Here is a 23,596-nt window from a genome sequence, read left to right on the forward strand (position 1 = left end):
ACAATTCCACAGTAAAGTAGTCTGCGTCATGGATTACACCATAATCGAAGCAACTTCCGATGCTGGCATCAACTCTCTCTTTTCAGTCCTTTCGCAGTTGCGCGACGTTCTTATAACAAGGGTGCTGATTTGCTTTAAAAGTCAAACATTTTGTTGTATATTATGTATAATTATATTAAATAAGTATATTATAAATAATTTGTAGTTCATAAATGCTGTTAATACTGCAAATAGGGCTCAATTCTAAGTGAAAAGTCAAACAAAATGAATTATATCAAAATTTAATAATTGATTACAACAAAAAAAATTATTTGAATACGTTCCTTCTTTTTCCAGCACTAGTTGCAACGTTCATCTGATGAAGTTGAACGTAAAAGTAACAACAAACAAGATGGTTTATTGCTTCACTAACGTTTCGCGCACCATGACAATGCGCATCCTCAGATGAAGCAATAAGTGAAGTGAAGTGTCAGTGAAGCAATAAACCATCTTGTTTGTTGTTACTTTTACGTTCAACTTCATCAGATGAACGTTGCAACTAGTGCTAGAAACGATAATTGTCCTGATGAACACCCAAACTTTTCAGTATTAAGTTCCTTCTGATGATCCTATTTAGGTGAAACAGGCTGTTGAAGTTTTTGGTGAACAAAAACACATCATGTACTTATAATGTGGTGTTAGAATTACAATCTTCCTTTTTACATTTTTTTTTTATTCTAACCCTGAAAAAGCATTTTCATCGATATATTCCCAATGACAAAAGACCAAAAGCCTGTTCAAACGGTTAGCTACTTCTTATAACACGTTTGGATTCTTGCTTTCCTCTTTGGACATAGCTCAGTCAGATTAGCAATCTACAAAATTTCCAACAAGCAGATGAAAAGCAGCGCTGCTGTCAGGATAAACACTCACAGTACTCACAATCAAGAAAGATAAGATATGCCAGCACTGCATAATCTTGCACCAAAGTTTGCAGGCATCTGGTGGCAATGAAACGATGCAACAAGAATAATTATTTACTCATGTTATGAACGATATTTAACTATAGCGACGTTTGTGAAATGTCGTTTTTCATTATTGATTAAAAGCTTTGCCTAGTTTCAAACATAACAAATGAATTAGACCCTTCATGCTATGGAATCGAATTTAGGCCTTTTGAACAGCAACAAAGTGTTTCAATCAGTTAAGATCAAAACCACTGATATGACGTCAATTCATCAGCTCAGTGACCGAATGGTTACTGAGATCGATTCCAGGTATGGTCATACCAAAGACTTTAAAAACGGTACCTATTGTGTTCTCCCTTGCATAACGTAGTGAGAATAAGTCGGGTAATAACGTTATGAAATGGTAAACTTGGTTTTTGGTTTGGTTTTTAATGTTTATCCTCGGACTGACAATACCTTGATAGGTTGTTCCTGGTAGTTGCGCATACTTGTAGAGGCTTTTGACGCAGGGTCGGCTGCCGAGATAGACAGTTTGAAGTTTCCGATTGTTGAAGTCTTGTTGCTGGGGAATTATTCCATTCACTAGGTGCCACTGAATGGAGAACAGTCCTTAGAATGCGTTGCTTAAGCGCACACCTCGAGAGTCGAACAAGGGCCGCTTGATCTTGAAGCTTCTTTAGTCACAAAGTCACGCGCTAACCAACTGAGCTATCGGGGAGGACTAATATAAAACAAACCTGATATAAAAGTAAAAATGAGCCTGTCGCTAAAAGAGCTTGGCTGTTGTAGAGCTACAATAAATAAATTCATAACATTATTACGTTAATTCAAGACCGAACTTGTAGCGGTTGGTTTCCGTAAAAATCGCGACGCTACATTTTTATTATTTATCAATGTTGGTCTCACAATTTTGCATCATACTGTGACAGAAGAAACCTTCACAATGATCAAGAATAATCGTAAGCAAGACTATGCCTTCTTGTGAAAGGTTTAAACCAATCCTTATATAAAATACTCAGTTCAATAATTTTTCTTCACATCTCTATAAGATTCCAATTTATTCTGATGCATGTTCTTCATGCTATCAGAAGATTTATATTGTGGAATTTTTATTTTTTTGGGAAGAAACAGTCTTTTAGGAAAAACTCTTCAGAAACATAAATATGGAGGAAACTACCTTCTGTAATTCTTAAAAATTCTTCAGGTACTTAAAATCTTTCAACTTATCAATTCCTTTCTGTAAAGGTCTGATAGCTAAAGTGCTTGTTTGATAATGACACTCGCCTATTCGTTTTCCATGCATGTTGTGTTTGGAAGCGCAAACCAAAGCTAAATATTGTTAGAATTCACAAGTTCTCTTGGATATAGCTTATTCACTCTGTAGCATTTATAATGTACTCAGGTGACCCTGGAGCTGAGTTATATTGCAAATATAACAGACCCAGTATATGATAGAGTGAGAGTTATAATGACCAATGTAGTGGGATAGTTTAGACCGCAATATCTAATTTAAAGTTATTTTACTTTCGGTTATGGCGTTAGTTCGTAGGATAGGACAATGATCATCCAACTGAGATGCATAGATGAAACAAGCAGTAAGTTTCATCGTTTATGAAGGTAATTCAATTGAAATGCTGGATCACGTGGTTCAACTTGATTTGTTCAGATGGGTGTCATGTTCTATATCTTAGTGTTATCGTTTGCACTTGCGCATTGCTCAAATCAAGTAACATTGTCGTGCAATAATTATGACGCAATAGATAGAGGACTTCCCGGGATTCCAGGAAAACTAGGAAAAATTGGAGAAAAAGGTGAGTTTCGAAATTAATTGTTTGAAATTTTCGCTTTCCTTTGCTGTAAAACGTTGCTTTTATCCATCTATAACAGTAATTAGGTAAACATGGAGAGCTTTGGTGACTGTACAAGGCTAACCTTATAGTAGTTAATACTTGGATTGTTTTGGTCACTGTACAAGGTTAACCTTACAGTAGTTAACGCTTTGAAGGTTGGGCTCCTGGAGTCTTGCTCAGTTTGGGGGGGCTGTCGATTTTTCTTATGCTTTAGGAGTGATATCTCTGTTATTTTTTAAGGCACAATTTCAAAATTTGGGATTCACTTTGTAAAATTATTTACGCTGAGCATATCCGAAAATTAAAACTATGTGAATTTTAGAACTGCTCATATACGTTGAAATGTTGAGGTGATTTTTGACTGTAATTGTAGCATGAGTTTACACATTATTTTTTGGTAGAGTAATGAAAAACATGCATTGCAATGTTGTGATTAAATTTTTTTTAGATAATCTCAATTTGAATCCATATTTTTATGCAAAATAATATAATAATGCAAATCAACATATAAATAGAATATGAAATATTTCAGAGGATGTGCTGAGAAATGCCTTATATCTCTCAATTTATAACTTTTATTCGCTAAAAATTTCAGCTCAATAGAGGTAAATAAAAGTTAGGAAAAGTCAAGAAATCTCGTAGTTGCAGCCTCAGTGGTTTTAGAGATACAACTCTTGATACAAAAAAGTTGAATTGACAGCCCCCCACCAACCTTCAAAGGGCTAACACTTAGTTTTATCATTTATTTGTCAAACTGACTATCAGCAAACTGATTAAACGTCTCAGCAACATAAGTTTAGAACAATTTCTGTTGAGTAAAATGTTATCTTCTGAAGGTATTTAGGTACAATTTTCATGTGGTTATGAATAAGTACTGACAACCAGTAACGGTATTACGGATTTGATTAGTGATTGACACCTCAACTTGTAGGTGAAGTGGGAGAAACTGGAAGATGTGACAACCAAAACAAAAGCACAAACGAAATTTCCAAAATGTCAGAACGAGTGAACAGCCTCGATGAGAAAATGAATCAATTATGTTTGTTTTGTTTTCATACGTTATCCTATGTCAAGACAAAATGATAGGATATAAATCTTTATTTATATTGATTTATTTTATGTTAATGCGAAGCTTTTCATGATAAAAGAACATTTTAAAAATCAAGGCCACCTGGAGCTGCGGTCTGATTTGTCACAATTTGCAGATTTTGATTACCGCTGCTATTATTGTGTGAGTAAAATTTATTAAGCTTATTTTTTACTTGTATTTAATCATATAAAATCTTTTTGTGGCCCTGGGGAAGCAATAGAAACTGAGAAAAAACAAGTTAAAAAACGCTCTATCAGAATGTTAAAATCGCCAGTCTGAATGAAGTTTTTTGACATAAAATTGTTTTTTGTGTTTTTCAACCTTTGATAATGTTAAAACCTATTGTGTCACCTGTAAAAGACATTAAAAAAAAGACGTTAAAACATAATTTAAACAAAAATTGTTCAGACAATCACCAAAAGTTGGAAAATTTTGGAAAATTCTGAAGAATGTGACAAGTCAGACCATATCTCTAAGTAGTCATCAGATAATATATAAGTATATTACGTAATGACTTTAGATTATCTAAAAGCCCTTGAATAATAATTTTCTAATAGCTCTTGACTTCTCTTCATGGTTATAAACGGCATGCTGCTCTAGAGAGAAATGCTTACTGCCCTCCTGAGGGGTATGGAACTTATCTACAATGATATGATGGTTCTCAATAAAGATTGCTTTTGTTTCATACAAGTGCAAAACCTGGCTGGGATCAGCTCCAGCATCACTGGTGCATCATGGGAAGATTGCTTGACTGAAGGAATCAACACAATGTCAATAGATCGGAGATTGATTGAAGTTTATTGTGAAAGTGACGGCGAAGATAGGTGGCTGGTAAGTAACCAGTTTACATTTTTCTGTCAATTTAAGAAATATAACCTGTGCCTTCAATCGTCTGTTTCATCATAAAACAATTTTTAAAGTGTATTTTTTATGCCAAACAAATATGAAGCGTATACATACGAAGGCTTCAAATTGATTCAATGTATTGTAACACAGGCTGTTTATTTTAAATTGTTTCTCTGTTGCACGTATAAGTTCGAGTGAAGAAAATTTCAAAGACCAGATTTAACTGCTCAGTGCGCAGCAGGCAGTTGGTATCGTTTGTCAACGTTTATGATTAATTTAAACATTTTCAGGTATTTCAAAAACGATATTCAGGTGAAGTTGACTTTTATTTGGGTTGGGAAGCATACAAGACTGGATTTGGGAATTTGAATGGGGAATTCTGGTTAGGTAGGAAAAACGATGAAATGTGGTATTACATTGGAATTTTCACTATATCGATACTTTCTACTTACATTAATCTGTAGAATAAATCACCTGGATTAACTTAGAACATCTGCTTTGGGTTAATGCTACAGCACCGCTGAATACCCCACATCATCATGGCATCAGAGCGCTCACAACTCAAAATATACATTCAGTTCAATGCCACAAGGCGGATTATATCTGCAACCCTCAATCTTACACCAATGCAATGGCCTTCTACTATGAGCATTGGGCAATATAATTCCAGTGCATATCAGAAGAAAAGCCGCAACAGCAAAGACAATCAAAAGACTTCATGTTTTACCAAAAAAACACTCTCATGCGAAAAATAAATTCTCCCATAATCTATAATCTATAAAGCCCCCATAATCTATTGATATCCCGAAAATCTATTTATACTCAAACTACAAACTACAAATGTTTCGATTCGCATCGAGAATGGAATCAATACTGACAAGGCACTCAGACTTGCCAAAAGGAGAAGATTTCATCACCGACCAACAACGGCTCTTCCAAGATTCCACACAACAAACAAACATGAGTGGGTAACAGCAGCTAACAGGATCATGAGCAAACAAGCCATAACTTCTTAAACAGTACGTAGGTGCAGCACTTTCAGCAGCCCTGGATGCTCACGCTGCGAATCCAGCATTCAGAACGTCGATCACCATTCACCAGGTTTAAGATTGCCCAGCCACCAGAATCTGTGGAGGATTTAGAGTAGTACGTGCACGTGGCAACATTTTTAAACAATGGTTAAAGCGACAAAGCTACCGCATATGAGCTGTGCGCACCATTCCACTTTTATCTACTGCAATTCATTCGCAATTTGCTAAAGCACAAAATTTTATTTCATTCAAGGACTGGGCAACCTTCATGCCATCACAGCTTCTGGTTCCTACAAACTTCGTGTTGATCTTGAAGATTGGGATGGGACCACTAAGTATGCTGAGTACAGGTAATAAAAGCCAATGTTGGTTGATGTGTGGGCTTATGTGATTGATTAATTGATTCGTCATCCAGTTCACGCAGAAAACGTTCAACTTCTTGGCAGTTAAACGATTTACTTTTTCAGCACCTTCTCAGTTGGAAATTCCAACTCTAACTATCAGTTGAGCGTTGGAAGGTACAGCGGAACAGCAGGTTCGTTATTAAGTTTGCTTTAGTCCCGCAATCATTTCTATTGTTACGTTTTTGTTAAGCAGCATTTTCGTTGAACGAACATGTCATAACAAACTGTTGAAAACGTTTTATTGTCTGGTTCTAATATCACGCTATGTTGCTTCTTTTGCATGTAATATTAATCTTCTCTTAACTTCTACTTCTTGATCATTGCAGGTGATTCGTTGATTCATCACAATGGCCGCCAATTCAGCACAAAGGATCGTGATAATGACCAAACCAATAAAAATTGTGCTGAATATTACCACGGAGCATGGTGGTATAAGGGATGTTACGAGTCGAATTTGAATGGGAACTACTTTAATAATGGAGATTACCATGGCTCGCATACAGGAATGACATGGATTTCATGGAGGGGAAGCACCCGTTCAATGAAGAAATCTACAATGAAAATTCAACCAACAAATCCCAAACAATAATATTTTACCACGTAGAGCAAGATGGACGAGCATAAACACTGAAAACACGAAACGACAAAGTGTTTCGTGATACTTTATCACGCTAGAAGTTCGCATTTTTTCAACTTTTGCAACCTATTTAAAATAATAGCAAGCTGTTGCTATATGAATATAAACTTTGAAATGTGATTACGGTGATGTTTTTTTACTAAAGTTATTTGAAAGCATTTATCAAAGAATTGTTTGAGCTATTTGATGCAACAAAATGTTATGAGATAACATATGCTGCAATCACTAAGTAGGCTATATAATCAGCCAAACAGAGTTAGTTGAGGTTTATACTGGCATCCCAGTAACATTCTCTTGCCTTGTGGCGTACAGTAAATTAGATGAAGGTGTTAGGACAATGGCTAAGTTGTTTAAATTACTGTGTTATTTCGCTCTCAAACACGACTTAACGTTTTTGTTTTCTTTGCTTCTAGCTTTTTCTAGCAAACTTATATTCTAGAAAATATTAATATGTGTTGTTACCGCTAGAATGTTCAAAAATAAAATTGAATTATTGAAAATTATCTGTGCATGAAATGTTGCAGCAGGAAATACAATGATTGCATCACCAAAACATCTTTTTTATGCTCCTTTGGTGATTGCACCAAATTATTTCATTAATAATACTATACAGATGAGTGTGTAATAGTTCTGTACAATCGTTTATGATTCATCATTGAACGATTATCCATTAGGGTGGGCCGTCGGAAACAGATCGCTTAGCAACTCGAGTTTCTTAGGAGGTTTGTCGAGTAAATGGCGAAATCGAAAACCATTTTTTAATTGAACGCCAGGAAGACGGCGCACAACTGGGCCCTAATCGGTAAATCACCCCATTCCAGGGATATTGACAGGGTTGCCATAACGTCCTTATTTCTAAGATTTGTCCTTATTTTGAAGAACTCTATCTTAGAAAATATTACTGTCCTTATTGCTAGGAAATGTCCTTCTTTTTGACTTGAGTCCTTATTTTGTCTTATTTTCAACAATTAGTGAATAAACTTAGTGGAATGACAGCCAAATCCCTACTACAGTAAAAGTAAACCTAGACCTGAGTTGTCTTGAGATGCACAAAGTATTTTTTTACGAACAATGAGTTGCTGGAACACATTGTTTCTGGCAAACAATATGGCATGTGATATATAATGGCTCGTATAAATGCTGAGGTTTGTTCAAAAACGTTTGTTTTACTTTGTATGAAAATTTAATTTTTCTGTTGTCCTTATTTTGGGGTTCATGTCGATGGCAACCCTAGATATTGCAGTGGCGTATATTCAGAGTTTGTGTGCCGCACACCCATCAAACATGGTTGATTCATCAATCATCATACAGTTAAACATGCAAGTAGGCTACTTGGTAGCCTATATAAATGGTGAAGGCAGGGTATACAAGTAGCCTAAGTACTTGGTAGCCTATATAAAAGGTGATGGCAGGGTATACAAGTAAGTAGGCTTCTTGGTAGCCTATATAAAAGGTGAAGGTTTGGTATGCAAGTAAGTAGGCTACTTGGTGATGATGAAGGCGTATACAAGTACGATAGCCTAAGATGATGAAGGCGTATACAAGTACGGTAGCCTAAGTACTTGGTAGCCTACATAAAAGGTGATGGCAGGGTATGCAAGTAAGTAGGCTACTTGGTAGCCTATATAAAAGGTGAAGGCATGGTATGAGCATTGCAGGTAAGGTAGATATAAAAGTGAAGGCAAGGTAATATGGACTACTCACAGTACTCAGGTATCAGGTATATATTAGTGCTCAGAGAAGGCAAACAGGTAGGGTATTGGCCTACTGACTGAAGCAAGTATAATTGGGTTCTGTTTCAGTGAAAAGTTTATTCACAATAGTGGAGGAAAATTTAAAACAAAATTCGCAATTTATTACAGGTATTCAGTACAGTAATTCGTAGTGGTGGCGGTAGCCTACGTCGAATTTTACATTGATTGATTGAATACAAGTGATCAGTAGGCTACCGGTGGCAGTTTACCAATTAATTGCAGTTAATTGGTCTGCAATAGTTATAACATGGCCGCATATACTCGATCTGCTGATCCGGTGTTCGGCTTTGCCAAAGAAATGAATGAACTGGTTCTTCCCACCAGTGGTGACGTTCTCCGATATTGCGCCCAAGTGAAAGAACAATACAAAATCATGAAGAAGAAGGACACCGGAGATTGCAAGAAGGAAATGGGGCTGCGCGAAATGGCGGAAGCAGTGGCGACTAAGATAACAAGCATCTACAATTTCGCCACAGTGGCGATCATTACGCGTGAGGGAGTGATCAAGAAGATTCTGAAGCAATGGGCCATGGTTAAGATGAAGAATAAAATCCCCACGGCGAGAAAGACGGCTGAATGGAAAGCTTCAATGAAGGCCAGTCTTTGCCTCGACACTCTTTTCGACGTCGTTGACGACAAATCGCTGCATTCACGCGAGGTTGATTTTGTTAAAGACCAACGCGGTGCACGCATTGGTTTCATTGGAAACGTCGATTGGAAGGCGGAAAAATCTGAGAAGAAGAGGGACGAGCGGAAGGAGCAATTGCTTTTGAGAGAGAAGCGAGAAAAAGAGCGGGAAGAACGCGAAGAATGTACTCAAGACTCGGATGACGACAATACAGAAGAAACTCCTAGAAGGCGCTTCCCTTCAGAGTGCTCGATCGGCAGAGAAGAAATCGAAGAAGAGCAGGAGCGATGTACTTTCGATCTTCGTACAGTTGCGCGTGAGGCGGAAAGGTATGGAATTTCGAGTAGAGCAGCAGCTGCCCTCGCCACCGCAACATTACTGGACACAAAAGATGATTTCAATCGGATGATGGTAGTGGATAAAAACAAGCTCGTTCGTGCACGAAAACGGCTTCGTTTAGAGATGAATCACTTTGCTTCAATTTCGCTCGGCACAATAGTTGAAGGCCTTTACTTTGACGGCAGAAAGGATAAAGCCCTTACATTGAATGGCATAACTGGCTATCGTCAAAAATCAATCGAAGACCACTACGTGATGCTGAAATACCCAGGAGGTGAATATATCGACCACGTTTCCATTCAAGGGCGTTCAACTGGAAACAACATTGCCAAAACGATGTTGGCTGCTCTTGAAGTCAAGGGAATTGACGTGAAAGGCATTCAGGTCGTTGGCTGCGACGGAACTGCCGTCAATACAGGTAAGCACACAGGAGCCATCACCAGCATTGAGCAACATATCGGGAGTGCGGTACAATGGTCGATTTGCCAGTTTCACCTCAACGAACTCCCGCTTCGGCATCTCTTCGGCGAGTTGGACGGGAAATCATCAGGACCGCAAACCTTCAAAGGATTTATCGGCCGTGTCGTCGCTAATGATAAGTACAAAATGGGAGAATTTGCAGTCGTCGAGTTCGAGAAGATAAAATCCAACCTGACAGAAGTCGATGAGGTGATGGATATTAGCGGCGATCAAAAGTATCTGCTCGATATCGTGTTGGTCATCGAGGGAAGTCTGCCTCCAGAAAGCATTCGATTCCGTGATCCAGGAAAACAGGGTCATGCACGATGGCTTACTCTCGCTTCAAGGATATGCCGACTTTATATCTCGGAGCCAGAACCAACGCTGATAGAAATGACGAAGTACATCGTTAAAGTTTACGCTCCCATGTGGTTTACTATCAAGCGAAACAATAAGATTCACTTCGCTGCTCGGTCTTTCCTTCGGTTGGTTAAGCTGACTCGCTATCTGACAGGCCAATTAAAAAAAGTCGTCGACAGTTGCCTACAGACAAACGCCTTCGCTGCGCATCCGGAGAATGTAGTGTTGGCTCTTCTGCATGACGAGTCTAAGCCAATGCGTAAGCTCGCAGTTCATCGGATCCAGAAAGCAAGGGACGATTACACGGGTGGGATACGTTGTTTCGAAATTCCCAAAATAAACTTTGAGTACACAGACTTGACAACAAACTCGTTGCTCCGGTGGAGCGAGCAGAAGCTCACTGAGCCACCAATTTTACGCGATTTCAGCATCCAACAGCTCACAGAGCTTTTCGTCGAGACCGATTTTCCTACATCGATTGACAGTTTTCCGTGCTGCACACAAGCAGTTGAGCGCGCAATCAAACTCGTCACCGAAGTGAGCGATGAAGTCATCGGCCATGACCGCAGACATGAACTCATTCTGACGCGAACTGCTGCTCGCTCACAGCGTTCACGTTTTGAGTCAAAGAAAGATTACGTTCTGTGATTGTTTTTGACTGTGTTTACGTCGTTTTGTGTATTTTTTACTTTTTTAATTACCGCACTTTTTTTTTTTTTTTTTGGGAAAAAAAAAACGTTTTTTATTGTATTTAGGTGATATTGATTTTTTTGTGCGGCGTCTTCCCGCCGCCAGATCTAAAAAAAATTTTTAGATTAATTGTTTGTGACCTAAGCCTCCTATCTGAGCCGAGTTGCTAAGTGATTTGACAAAAAAAGTGCATTGACGGCCCACCCTATTATCCATGACATGCTTTTAAACCGATGCCTACTCCGACTAAGATGCCGACTAATCGTTTTGTCGTTCCTTCGCTTTATTCCCGTGGTTATCAACCTAGGAGTGCGTCAATCATTGATTTCAATTTTCCGTAGGCTTCTATTTATTCCATTTACATTTTTATAGAAGTGGAAATCACAGGTCACACTGTCCGCCCCGTTAACTCAGTAGTTACGCGCCCGGCTCAAGTTCACTCGGCGCTGGTTCGACTCTCCTGGTGTGCGCTTGAGCAACGCATTTCAGGACTGCTCTCCAGTCAGCGGCACCTAGTGAATGATTAATTTCCCGGCAACAACACTTCAACAATCGGAAAACTTCACTCTGTCAATCTCGGTAACTCCCCTGTATCAAGAGCCTCTACAAGTATGCAAAACTACCAGGAATAACTTATCAATTCTTTGTCAGTCAGAGGATAAAGATTCAAACCAACCAAACCAGCCAATGAGGTAGGGCCAAATAAGTTACAGACATAGATTTTTGTTTCTAGTAGTAGTTGCAACATTCATCTGATGAAAACGAAAGTAAAAACAACAACAAACAGGTTGATTTATTGCTTCACTGACGTTTCGCGCACCATGACAATGCGCATCTTCAGAGCGAGTAACATACAAATACTGTAGATTAGACATAGGTTTTGTCATAGAAAAACTTGTTTTAAGCAAAAAGGGAAAAAATTCACTCAATGTCAAATTCATTCTTTAATCATAAAATTGTTTACTATTTATCTTGCCAACGTGCGAACTAGAGGCCCGACAAAAGCTTGTGGCGGCAGAATATTTTTAAACCTAAACGAAAAAGCATAGTAAAAATATTTTTTGAAACGGATTTGGCTCGAATTCTATTTATCTGGTTGCTACTTTACGCGTTCAGGCGTGCAAAATCATGGTCCGCCGCGGGCGGCGCAAACCATAGCGATACGCCACTGACAGTCATCGGCTCCAGCTCGTGACTGAGCATTGATTTCGTCATCAAATCAAATTTGGCTTTGAATGGTGATGTCATATATGGTTTTGGAGGCCAGTGTATGATGGAAAAGACGTGGGCAAAAGTCACATTGTATGGGGGGTATGGATTGTATGGAGAGAGGGACGTGGTAGTTTTAGCTTTTGTAGTGTTTCTTTTTTCTTGGGCTTTTTGTATCCTTTTTTTTCGAAAATTTCCGTGTCTTTCTTAGATCTTTTTCTCCAGAGTAATCTGTCACTAGCAAGGTTTTCCCATGAATCTAGATCAATGTTTGCATGGTTGAGGGAGACTTTCAGCTGATCTTTGTATCTCATTTGTGGTCTTCTGGGGGGGGGGGGTTCCTGTCTCTAGTTGTCCCTCTTCGTTGTCCTTTCTTATGACATGTCCTGGCCAGCGAAGGCAATGTTGCAATAAAGTGGCTTCTAAACTGGGCAACCTAGCGCAATCAAGGATTGCATCTTTGGTGAGACAATCTTCCCAACAAGTGCCTATGCATTTGACCCAGTTTCCTCTGCTGAAAATTTTTAAGACGTTTGATGTCACGGCGGTATAATGTCCAGGTTTCACAAGCATAGAGAAGAGTGGATAGAACGACTGCCCGGAGGACCATAATTTTTGTGCAGATAGATATAGCATGATTGTTGAAAACACGATGGTTAAGTCTTCCATAGGCACAATCTGCTGCTTTTACACGATGTTCAATATTCTTTGACAGTGTTACAAACAACCAAAAAAATGTGGCCATGTGAGCGGTGTCCTTTTAAAATACAACAATAAATATAAAGCAAAATAAACAAATAAAAGAAGCAAAACCTTACACAAATTAGAGTGTAGTAGGAAGCACAATATTATAGAGTGTCAAACTATGAAGAAACATAATTCATATCTATTATCAATAGGCAATAAAACGTGCATGTTCCTCCTCATTTCACTTCATCGGGCTCTTCTTATTTTTCAACAATTTTCAAACTTTCACAGAATTCAGAAAAAGTACGTTGTTCGCAAATATTTATCAACACCTTCCAAAACAGTCCCTAAATAACTACTAGCAAGTCCAAAATGATTCAATCAAAATAAGATGATGCAATACTGATGCATTCAATACGATGTCCTTTTAAAAGGACACCGGCCGTAAATAGGTTAAAGTAGTTCCCATTCAAATTCGACTCGTAACATCCCTTATACCACTTTGCTCCGTGGTAGTACTCAGCACAATTTTTACTGGTTTGGTCATTATCTCGATCCTTTGTGCTGAATTGCTGGCCATTGTGAAACATCAACGAATCACCTTTAAAATGATGATTAAATGTAGGTTAAGTGGGAACTAATTTGTCATTTAAAGGAAGCAGCATAGCGAAATATTAAAACCAGTGCTTTCAACAGTTTGTTATGACATTTCGTTGAACAAAAGTGTTGTTTGGCAAAGAAGTAAACAATGGAAATAATTGTGTGACTAAAACAACCATAATAACGAACCTGCTGTCCCGCTGTATCCTCCAACGCTCAACAGATCGTTAGTGCTGGAATTTCCAACTGAAAAGGCACTGAAAAAGTAAATAGTTTCACTGCCAAGATAGCGGGTGTATTCTAGGATCCACAAATAATTCCATGAATAGATGACTGACAGTAACTTAATGGGATTGAGATTACTGTCAGTCATCTCTTTATGGTATTTAAAAATTACTTCTTTCCTAAAGCTATACCCCAGATAATTATTTCAAAACACTTGCATCACACATAAGTCCACACATAAACCAACATTAGATTTTATTACCTGTACTCAGCATAATTTTTAGTTCCATCCCAGTCTTCAAGATCAACACGAAGTTTGTAGGAACCAGAAGTTGTGATGGCATAAATGTTGTCCAGTCCTTGAATGAAATAAAATTCTTGTAGTTTAGTCATTTGAAAATCACGAGAATTAATCTGAAGAAGTTATTTTACAGATTTACGGATTAGACAAAAAATATGTATATGGTGTAAGTTCTTTTGCAATGGCACATTTTACCTAACCACAATTCCCCATTGAAATTCCCAAATCCAGTTTTGTATGCTTCCCAACCCAAATAGAAGTCAACTTCACCTGAATATCGTTTTTGAAATACCTAGAAAAGTATGTAAAGCTTCAATAATGCAATATCAATTGAATTGCATTATTTTAGGGCTTTTGATTTTTCAGTTTCATTGCAACATGTTTCTTGAATGCAGTGTAGAAGTTGATGTCGATAGTTGACACATGCCAAGCGCACATGCCTGCTGAGTTGCATCTGTATTGACTGCTACTTTGCACAAGTATCAATTAAGTTATCTTTAAAGTTTAAAATATGCATTGCATATAAATAATCTCCAAACAACTTAATTTTAAAAACAAATTTTGGAGGATTATGAGTTAAATATTTATCAAATGTATAATCAACGCTGGCTTTCACGTTTGATATGACAGCTATATTCTGCTGCTTCAATTGTTTTGTATTCTTTCTGTGGTTAGTTGACGTCAATGTTTTTTGTTAAAAATTAGCATTGTCTACGAAGTTTTATCACACATTTAAATAAGTCACTGACCATCTATTTATCGTCACCATCAATTTCACAGTAAACTTTAATTAATTTTCCATTGATCAAGAGTAAATTAATTCCTTCGATTACACAACTCTTCCATGACACCTCAGTTCTTGTGGAATTGACTCGGGAAAGACTTTGCTCCGTGATAAAAAAGGAAAAGGAAAATTAAATATTAAATTTATTGTAAGGAACTTATTTTGCAAAAGCGATAATTTGGACTAAAACTTTTCACAACTAACTTAAAAATTTTATATTAATTTTCAAGTTCTTCGTTCTAGCTAATAATCTTCTTATGCCTTTCCGATCTTCTTCGAACTGGTCGCACCGTCCTTTCAATCCTCGTTCTCCTGACATTGTGACGTCACTTTCATTAAGTGTTGCAGAAAAATGACAATTCATATTTTAATAAAAACAGAGAGAGACTGTTCACCAGGCATTTTATAATAAAAGTAATTTGCGTTCTTCTGGTGACTATTTACTAGGTTACCTCCTGATGTTAAAGATGATAACTAGCTTTTGTATTTCCGACGTTCGTCGGAAATACAAAAGTCGGAAATACAAAGTCGGAAATACAAAAGCTAGTTATCATCTTTAACATCAGGAGGTAACCTAGTAAATAGTCACCAGAAGAACGCAAATTACTTTTATCATATTTTAATGTTGATAGTTAATTTAAATTACAGTAATCTTAAACGTTCACATGTTGCTTTCGCAACATTACAAAAAAATAGCAGTTTTAATATACAGAGCTGCAGCAAAGTATTTATATTTAGCAGCTTGCAATTGGAATTGCTTAAAGTTGTTGCACTATTACACTTACTCATAAAATTCGGAAATCGCGACAAAAAACATGAAGACTTTCATCTGATCACAAACAAAGCTTTTTGTCTAAACTCACCCTTTGCTCCTGTTCTTCTATGTTTTCCAGAAATGCCTTGAATTCCTCTGTTTGTGACGTCATTGCCACAGCATGACAAAGTCACATCCGAGGATTGAACCAGTAAAAACGTGAACACAAATATACACAACACCACCTCCATCTGAAACAATACCAAGGCTGGTTGTCTATTAACAGTTGGTGCTACACAAGGTTAAGAACGCTTCGTGCAGCATGGTGTCGATCCCACGTCCTTTCACTCGACAACTTCACAGTAGAGTAGTCGGTGTCATGGATTACATTGTAATCGACGCAACTTCCGATGCTGGGCCTGCTGGCATCTATTCTCTCTCTTCAGTCCTTTCGCAGTCGTGCAGTGTTCTTATAACAAGGGCTGGTGATTTGCTTTAAAAGTCAAACATTTTGAATACTCTTATCTATAGTATTTTATTGTTTAATCATCAGATTTTATCTTCTTTTCCATCGATTTTATTTATGTGGTAAAACTCTGTTGCACACACTTATTTTGATTGTTTGTGATTGTTTGAATAAATGGTCAGTTAATTTGCCGCCGGAACAATGTCACATTTACAATTTTAACAAGTATTTTATATCGCTTGACGACTCAGTGGATGAAGTATTCAGCTCTGGATCGTTACTGCCGCTGCGATACCTTCATTCAAGACTTTATAAAAAGTGATTTCTATTTCTACTAGCCGATCAGCAAAGGAATGAACACAGGATTATAATGTACTCAACTGTACAACTGTACGGCTGCACTGACAATGTCTGTTTTGTAGAGCACTGAAGGCAGCACAGTGAACATAGCGTGATATAACAAACGCACATTAAACAATAAATGCTATTAATACTACAAAAGGGCTCAATGCTAAGCGAAAAGCCAAACAGAGCGAATAACATAAAAAAAATCTATTTGAATAAATTCCTTCTGATAAGTTCCTTCTGAATCTTATTTAGGTGAAACAGACTGATAAGGTTTTCAGTGAACAAACACACATCATATACTTAAAATGTGGTATTGGAATAACAATGTTTCTTTTTACGTTTTTTTAAATTCTAAAAGAACTTTTCTCGATATGTTATCAATGACATAGGAGCAACAGGCTACTCCCACGCCGATGTACTTATTATAACGCATTTGGATTCTTGCTTTCCTTTGTAGCAACTTCTTTTAAAATTCTTCAGATATGGTTTGGCAGAAATACGTGAGAAGTTTCGGAAGTGCAGTAGCTGTGAAGAAAGTTGGACATACCTCGGTCAGATTAGCAATCTGCAAATATTCCAACCAGCACATGAAAAGCAGCACTGCTGTCAGGATGAACACTCCCAATCAAGAACGGTGAGATATGCCAGCACTGCATAATCTTGCACCAAACACAAGTTTGCAGACGTCTGGTGGCGATGAAACGATGCAAAAAGTACAATTTTTATTTTTTAAGCGCAGTAATTATTGTTGGGAATGAAGGTTATTACTCATTATATGAATGATATTTAACTATTGCGACGTTTGTGCAATGTCGTTTTTCATGATTAAAAGCTTTGCCTTGTTTCAAGCATCACAAATGAATTAGACCGTTCATGCTATGCAATCGAAATTAGGCCTTTTGAGCAGTAACAAGGTGTTTCAATCAGTTAAGATCAGAACCACTGATATGACGTCAATTCATCAGCTCAGTGACCGAATGGTTACTGAGATCGATTCCAGGGATGGTCATACCGAGACTTTAAAAGCGGTACCAATTGTGTTCTTTCTTGCATAATGCAGTGAGAACAAGTCGGGTAATAATGTCATGAAATCGTAAACCTGATATAAAACTAAAAATGAGCCCTGTCGCTAAAAGAGCTTGGCTGTTGTAGAGCTACAATACATAAATTAATAACAATTAATTTCGTTAATTTCGTTAATTCAAAACAGAACTTGGAGCGGTTGGTTTCCTTAGAAATCGCGTCGCAACATTTTTGTCATTTATCAATGTTGGTCTCACAATTTTGCATCATACTGTGACAGAAGACACCGTCACAATGAACAAGTATAAAATCTTAGTCAAGACTATGACCTCTTGTGAATGGTTTAAACCAATCCTTATATAGAATATTCAATTCAACAATTTCCCATCACCTGTTTAAAATTCTGTTTTATTCTGTTGCATGTTCTTCATGCTATCAGAAGATTCATTTTAAGGATTATTTTTTTTTTGGGAAGAAACAGTCTTTTGGGAAAAACTCTTCAAAAACATAAATATGGAAGAAACTACCTACTGAAATTCTTAAAAATTTTCTAGTCGCTTAAAGCCATTCAGCTTATCAATTCCATGCTGAAAATGTCTGATAGCTAAAGTGCTTGATTGATAATGACACTCGCTTATTCGTCTTCCATGCGTGTTGTGCTTGGAGTGTAAACCAAAGCTTAATATTGTTAGAATCAACACAAGTTCTCTTGGATATAGATTATTCACTTTGTAACATTCATATTGTATTCAGGTGATCCAGAAACTAAGTTATATTTGCAAATATAACAGACCCAGTATAATATTATGATAGATCGAGAGTTAGAATAACCAATGTAGTGGAATATTTTATATTATGGAATATTTGGAATATTTTACATTCGGTTATGGCATTAGTTTGTAGGAGACGACAATGATCATCCAACTGAGATGCATTGATGGTACAAGCAGCAAGTTGCATTGTTCCAGAAGGTGACTCATTTAAAATAGTGGATCACGTGGTTCAACTTGATTTGTTCAGATGGGTGTCACGTTTTATATCTTAGTGTTATCGTTGGCACTTGCATATTGCTCAAATCAAGTAACATTGTCGTGCAATAATTATGACGCAATAGATAGAGGACCTCCCGGGATTCCAGGAAAACTAGGAAAAACTGGAGAAAAAGGTGAGTTTCGAAATTGATCCTTTAAAGTTTTTTTTTTTTCTTGTTGTAAAACTTCATTTTATCCTCCCCTTAACCATCTATAACAGTTAACTAATCAAGTCAAACATGGAGTGCTTTAATGACTGTACAAGGTTAACGTTACAGCAGTTGATACTTAATTTTATCATTTATTTGTTAAAAAAAACTGACTATCAGCAAACTGAATGATTAAACATTTCAGCAACAAAAGTTTACAACAATTTCTGTTGAGTACAATGTTATCTTTTGAAGGTGTTTCATGTCAATTTTTATGTGGTTATGAATAATAGAGCTTCGGTAGAAAGTTTGTCCTGTTGAACCATAGGCATACGAAGCCGAGCAACGAGATCAAGTTTAACATTTTCAAGTTTATTACATTTACATAAACATAAAACTACGCAACAAATTAAGTATCGAACGTTTTCGACATCACAAGATGTCCTCTTCAGGAATAATATACATACAAATTAACTACATCTGAAAAAAATATGAATAAGTACTGACAACCAGTAACGGTATTGCGGATTTGATTAATGATTGACACCTCAACTTGTAGGTGAAGTGGGAGAAACTGGAAGATGTGACAACCAAAACAAAAGCACAAACGAAATCTCCAAAATGTCTGAACGAGTGACCAGCCTCGACGAAAAAATGAATCAACTATGTGTGTTTTGTTTTCATACGTTATCCTATGTCAAGACAAAATGATAAGATATAAATCTTTACTTTTATTGACTTATTTTATGTCAATAGAAAGCATTTCATGATAAAAGAAAATAATAAAAACCAACATTGAATCAAGATAATTATGGCCACCTGAAGATGTGGCCTGATTTGTCACATTTTACATTTTTGATTACCGCTAATGTCTGAGTGAAATTTCCTAAGTTTTTTTTTACTTTTTGCTCACTCGTAATCACATAAAGTCTTTTTGTGGTCTTAGGGAAGCAGTAGAAACTGAGAAAAATCAAGTTGAAAAACGATCAATCAGAATGTTAAAATCGCTTCACAGTCTGACTGAAGTTCTTGAAATTAAATTGTCTTTTTTTTTCAACGTCTGATAGTGTTAAAACCTATTGTGTCACCTGGTGAAGACATTAAAAAAACGTTAAAATATAATTTAAAAAAAAAATGTTCAGACAGTCATGAAAGTTGGAATAGTGTGGAAAATTCAGCAATATGTGACAAATCAGGCCATATCTCTAGGTAACCATCAGATAATAGATATAAAAAAATTGTACATTACTTAATGACGTTCGTTTATCTAAAAGCACTTGAATAATAATTTTCTAATAACCCTTGCTTTCTCTCATGATTATAAACAGTATGCTGCTCTAGAGAGAAGCGCCTACTGCCCTGCTGAGAGTTATGGAACTTATCTACAGTGATATGCTTATGATGATTCGCAATAAAGATACTTTTGTTTCATACAAGTGCAAAATTTGGCCGGGATTAACTCCAGCATCACCGGTGCATTATGGGAACACTGCTTGACTGAAGGAATCAACACAATGTCTATAGATGGGAGGTTGATTGAAGTGTATTGTGAAATTGATGGAGAAGATAGGTGGCTGGTATGGAACCAGTGTACATTTGTCTCTCAATCTAAGAGATATAACCTGTGCCTTCAATCGTCTGTTTCATCATAAAACAATTTTTAAAATGTACTTTTTATGTAAAACAAATATGAAGCGTATACATATAAAGGTTTTAATTTGATTCAATGTATTGTAAAACAGGCTGTTTACATATTACATTACACTATTATTGAGTTTATTTATTTTAAGTTGTGCGATAGATTGAGTTTCGCTCTTAGCATATTTTAAGTTGTTCCTTCTTTTCATCTATAAGATCGAGTGGAGAAGATTTCAATGACCAGATTCAAATGCTCACCAGGCAGTTGGTATTATTTGTCAACGTTTATAGCGCATTTAAAAAATTTCAGATATTTCAAAAACGATATTCGGGTGAAGTTGACTTTTACTTGGGTTGGGAAGCATACCAGACTGGATTTGGGAATTTGAATGGAGAATTCTGGTTAGGTAGGAAGAAGAATGAAATGTGGTATTGCATTGAAATCTTCACTCTAGACATATTTTTTTATCTACATTAATCTGTAGAATAAATCATTTGAATTAACTTAAATTAAATTAACTTATTATATCTGCAAATCTCAATCCTACACCAATGCAATGGCCTTCTGCTATGAGCAATACGATTCCAGTGCATATCAGAAAAAAAGCCGCAACAGCAATAACAATCAAAAGACTTCATGTTAAATGCACAAGCCCCCAAAACCAATCCATTGATATCGCGAAATCCCATTTATACTCAAATTACCAACTACAACAATTTCGATCCGCATCATGAATGGAATCAATACTGGCACGCAGACCTGCCAAAAGGAGAAGACGTCATCACTGACTTAACAACAGCTCTTCCAGGATTCCATACAACCAACAGACAAGAGTGGGAAACAGTTAACAGGATCATCAGCAAACAAGCCTCAACTTTGTAAACACTACGTAGGAGGTGCAGCACTTTCAGCACTCAGCAGCCCTGGATGCTCATCCTGCGAATCCAGGATTCACGACGTCGATCACTTGGTCAAAGATTGCCCAGCCATCAGAATCTGTAGCGGATATGGAGCAGTAGGCCTACATGCACGTGACAACATTTTTAAACAATGGTTAAAGCGCCAAATCCACCGCATATGAGCTGTGCGCACCATTCCACTTTTATCTACTGTAATTCATTCGCAAATTGTTAAAGCACAAAAATCTTATTTCATTTAAGGACTGGACAAACTTCATGCCATCACAAGCTCCGCTTCCTACAAACTTCGTGTTGATCTTGAAGACTGGGATGGGACCACTAAGTATGCTGAGTACAGGTAATAAAATCTAATGTTAGTTGATGTGTGGGTTTATGTGTGATGCAAGTGTTAGAAATAATTCTGCGGATCCTAGAAAACGCTCAACTTCTTAGCAATTAAACGATTAACTTTTTCAGCACCTTCTCGGTTGGAAATTCCAGCTCTAACTATCAGCTGAGCGTTGGAGGATACAGTGGGACAGCAGGTTTGTTATTATGTTTGTTTTAGTCACACAATTATTTCTATTGTTAGCTTTTTGCACAGTATTTTCTTTCAACAAAATGTCATAACAACTATTGAAAACGTTTTATTATCTGGTTCTAATATCACGCTATGCTGCTTCCTTTGCATGACAAATCAGTCTTCTCTTAACTTGCAATTCCTGATCATTACAGGTGATTCGTTGGCTCATCACCATGGCAGCCAATTCAGCACAAAGGATCGAGATAATGATCAAGGGTTTGCAGATTATGCGGAAGAGTACCACGGGGCATGGTGGTATAAGGGATGCTACTCAAATTTGAATGGAAAATACTTCAATAATGGGGAAAATCATAGGGCGTACAAAGGAATTACATGGTATTCATGGAGAGGGATCAATCATTCAATGAAGAAATCTACAATGAAAATTCAACCAACAAAACCCAAACAATAATATTTTACCACTTGGAACATGATGGACAAGCATGAACACTGAAAACATGAAACGACTAAGTGTTTCGTGATACTTTATCACGTTAGAAGTTCATCATCGGGGAACATCGTGAATCTGAGGTGGTAAAAGGATAGACCCTCGGTCCCCAGACTCTCACACTACGATGACGACGTTAGAAGTTTTTTCAAGTACTTTTGCAACCTATTTAAAATAATATCAGGGGATGCTATATAAACAAAATATAAACCTTGCAATGTGATTGCAGTGATGTTTTTTGCTTACCATTATTTTGAAAGCATTTATCAAAGAAGTGTTTGAGAGATTTGAGGCAACAAAATGGTATGAGATAACATATGCTGCAAGCACTAATTATACAACCAGAACACTTGTTTAACTTGCTATTCTATTTCGGTCTCAAACACGTCTTAACCTTTGTATTTTACCGCTTCTACCTTTTTCTAGCGTATTTGTGTTGGCATGTGTTATTTCCGCTATAATGTTCAGAAATAAAATAATTGAATTATTGAAAACTATCTGTGCCTGGAATGTTGTAACAGGAAATACGGTGATTGCGTCTCAAAAACAATCTTTTTTGTACTCTTTTAGTGATTACATCAAATTATTTTGTTCATAAAAACAGAGAGAGACTGTTCACCAGGCATTTGATAATTAAAGTAATTTGCGTTCTTCTGGTGACTACTTACTAGGTTACCTCCTGATGTTAAAGATGATAACTAGCTTTTTGTATTTCCGACGTTTCGTCAGTCAGCATGACTGACTTTATCAAGGTGGCTAAAATAGGTTAACACAACCTGTTCAGTAGGGTGGAGTGAAAATAACTTTTTCGCGAAATTCAAAAACACAGCTCCCTAAAAAGTTGCTTTTGTTCCTGAAAAACACATTTGTGAAAAAAAATAAATAAAAAAATAATGTCTTGATAAAGCTCAATCCACAAATCAAAGATGGCCGCCAACTTTGCTTGAAAATACACTAAATTCACCATAACTTTGCCAATACTTGCCCAATTTTCATCATATTTCAACAAGCTTGTTTCATCCAATGCAATGGCAATAAGCACGCTGTGTGACGATCTGTTAAACAATGTGAACCAAAATTTGTATACCTGTTGCATATTTCTTGTCTTGTCAAAGGAGTTTGACACAGATGACCATAACTTATTGATAAATAAACTTCAACACTGCTACGGAATACGTGGCACTGTTTTTGACCTAATGAAAAGTTACCTTACCAATCGATACCAATATACCAAATTGTCTAATTCTGCTTCAAGCATGAAAAAAATCCTTTGTGGAGTCCCTCAAGGTCCAACATTGAGACCTCTTCTCTTTTTAATGTATATTAACGATCTTCCCTTAATGTCTAAGTTTTCAACCGTGATTTTTGCGAACGGCACATATCTAGCTTTACGTGGTGAAGATTTGGATTCTTTA

At 36.9% G+C, this 23,596-nt stretch overlaps 2 protein-coding genes across 2 annotated transcripts; both read left to right on the forward strand.

Annotated features, from left to right (window-relative positions):
- Positions 1-28: 28 nt before the first annotated feature.
- LOC145771244 (fibrinogen C domain-containing protein 1-like) lies at positions 29-7,165 on the forward strand. Its single transcript, XM_082582979.1, has 8 exons — positions 29-121; positions 2,614-2,758; positions 3,729-3,836; positions 4,579-4,718; positions 5,024-5,120; positions 6,018-6,114; positions 6,232-6,299; positions 6,495-7,165. Exons 1-8 carry the CDS (start codon positions 29-31, stop codon positions 6,755-6,757), a joined length of 1,011 nt encoding a protein of 336 aa, XP_082439105.1. The 3' UTR covers positions 6,758-7,165.
- An 11,287-nt stretch (positions 7,166-18,452) lies between these two features.
- LOC145771245 (fibrinogen C domain-containing protein 1-like) lies at positions 18,453-22,631 on the forward strand. Its single transcript, XM_082582980.1, has 7 exons — positions 18,453-18,597; positions 19,172-19,279; positions 20,050-20,189; positions 20,561-20,657; positions 21,412-21,508; positions 21,628-21,695; positions 21,886-22,631. The coding sequence occupies exons 1-7, from the start codon at positions 18,453-18,455 to the stop codon at positions 22,143-22,145; spliced, it is 915 nt and encodes a 304-aa protein (XP_082439106.1). The 3' UTR covers positions 22,146-22,631.
- Positions 22,632-23,596: the final 965 nt, after the last annotated feature.

The sequence above is a fragment of the Aplidium turbinatum genome, chromosome 5, assembly GCF_918807975.1.
Source record: "Aplidium turbinatum chromosome 5, kaAplTurb1.1, whole genome shotgun sequence".
Lineage (NCBI taxonomy): Eukaryota > Metazoa > Chordata > Ascidiacea > Aplousobranchia > Polyclinidae > Aplidium > Aplidium turbinatum.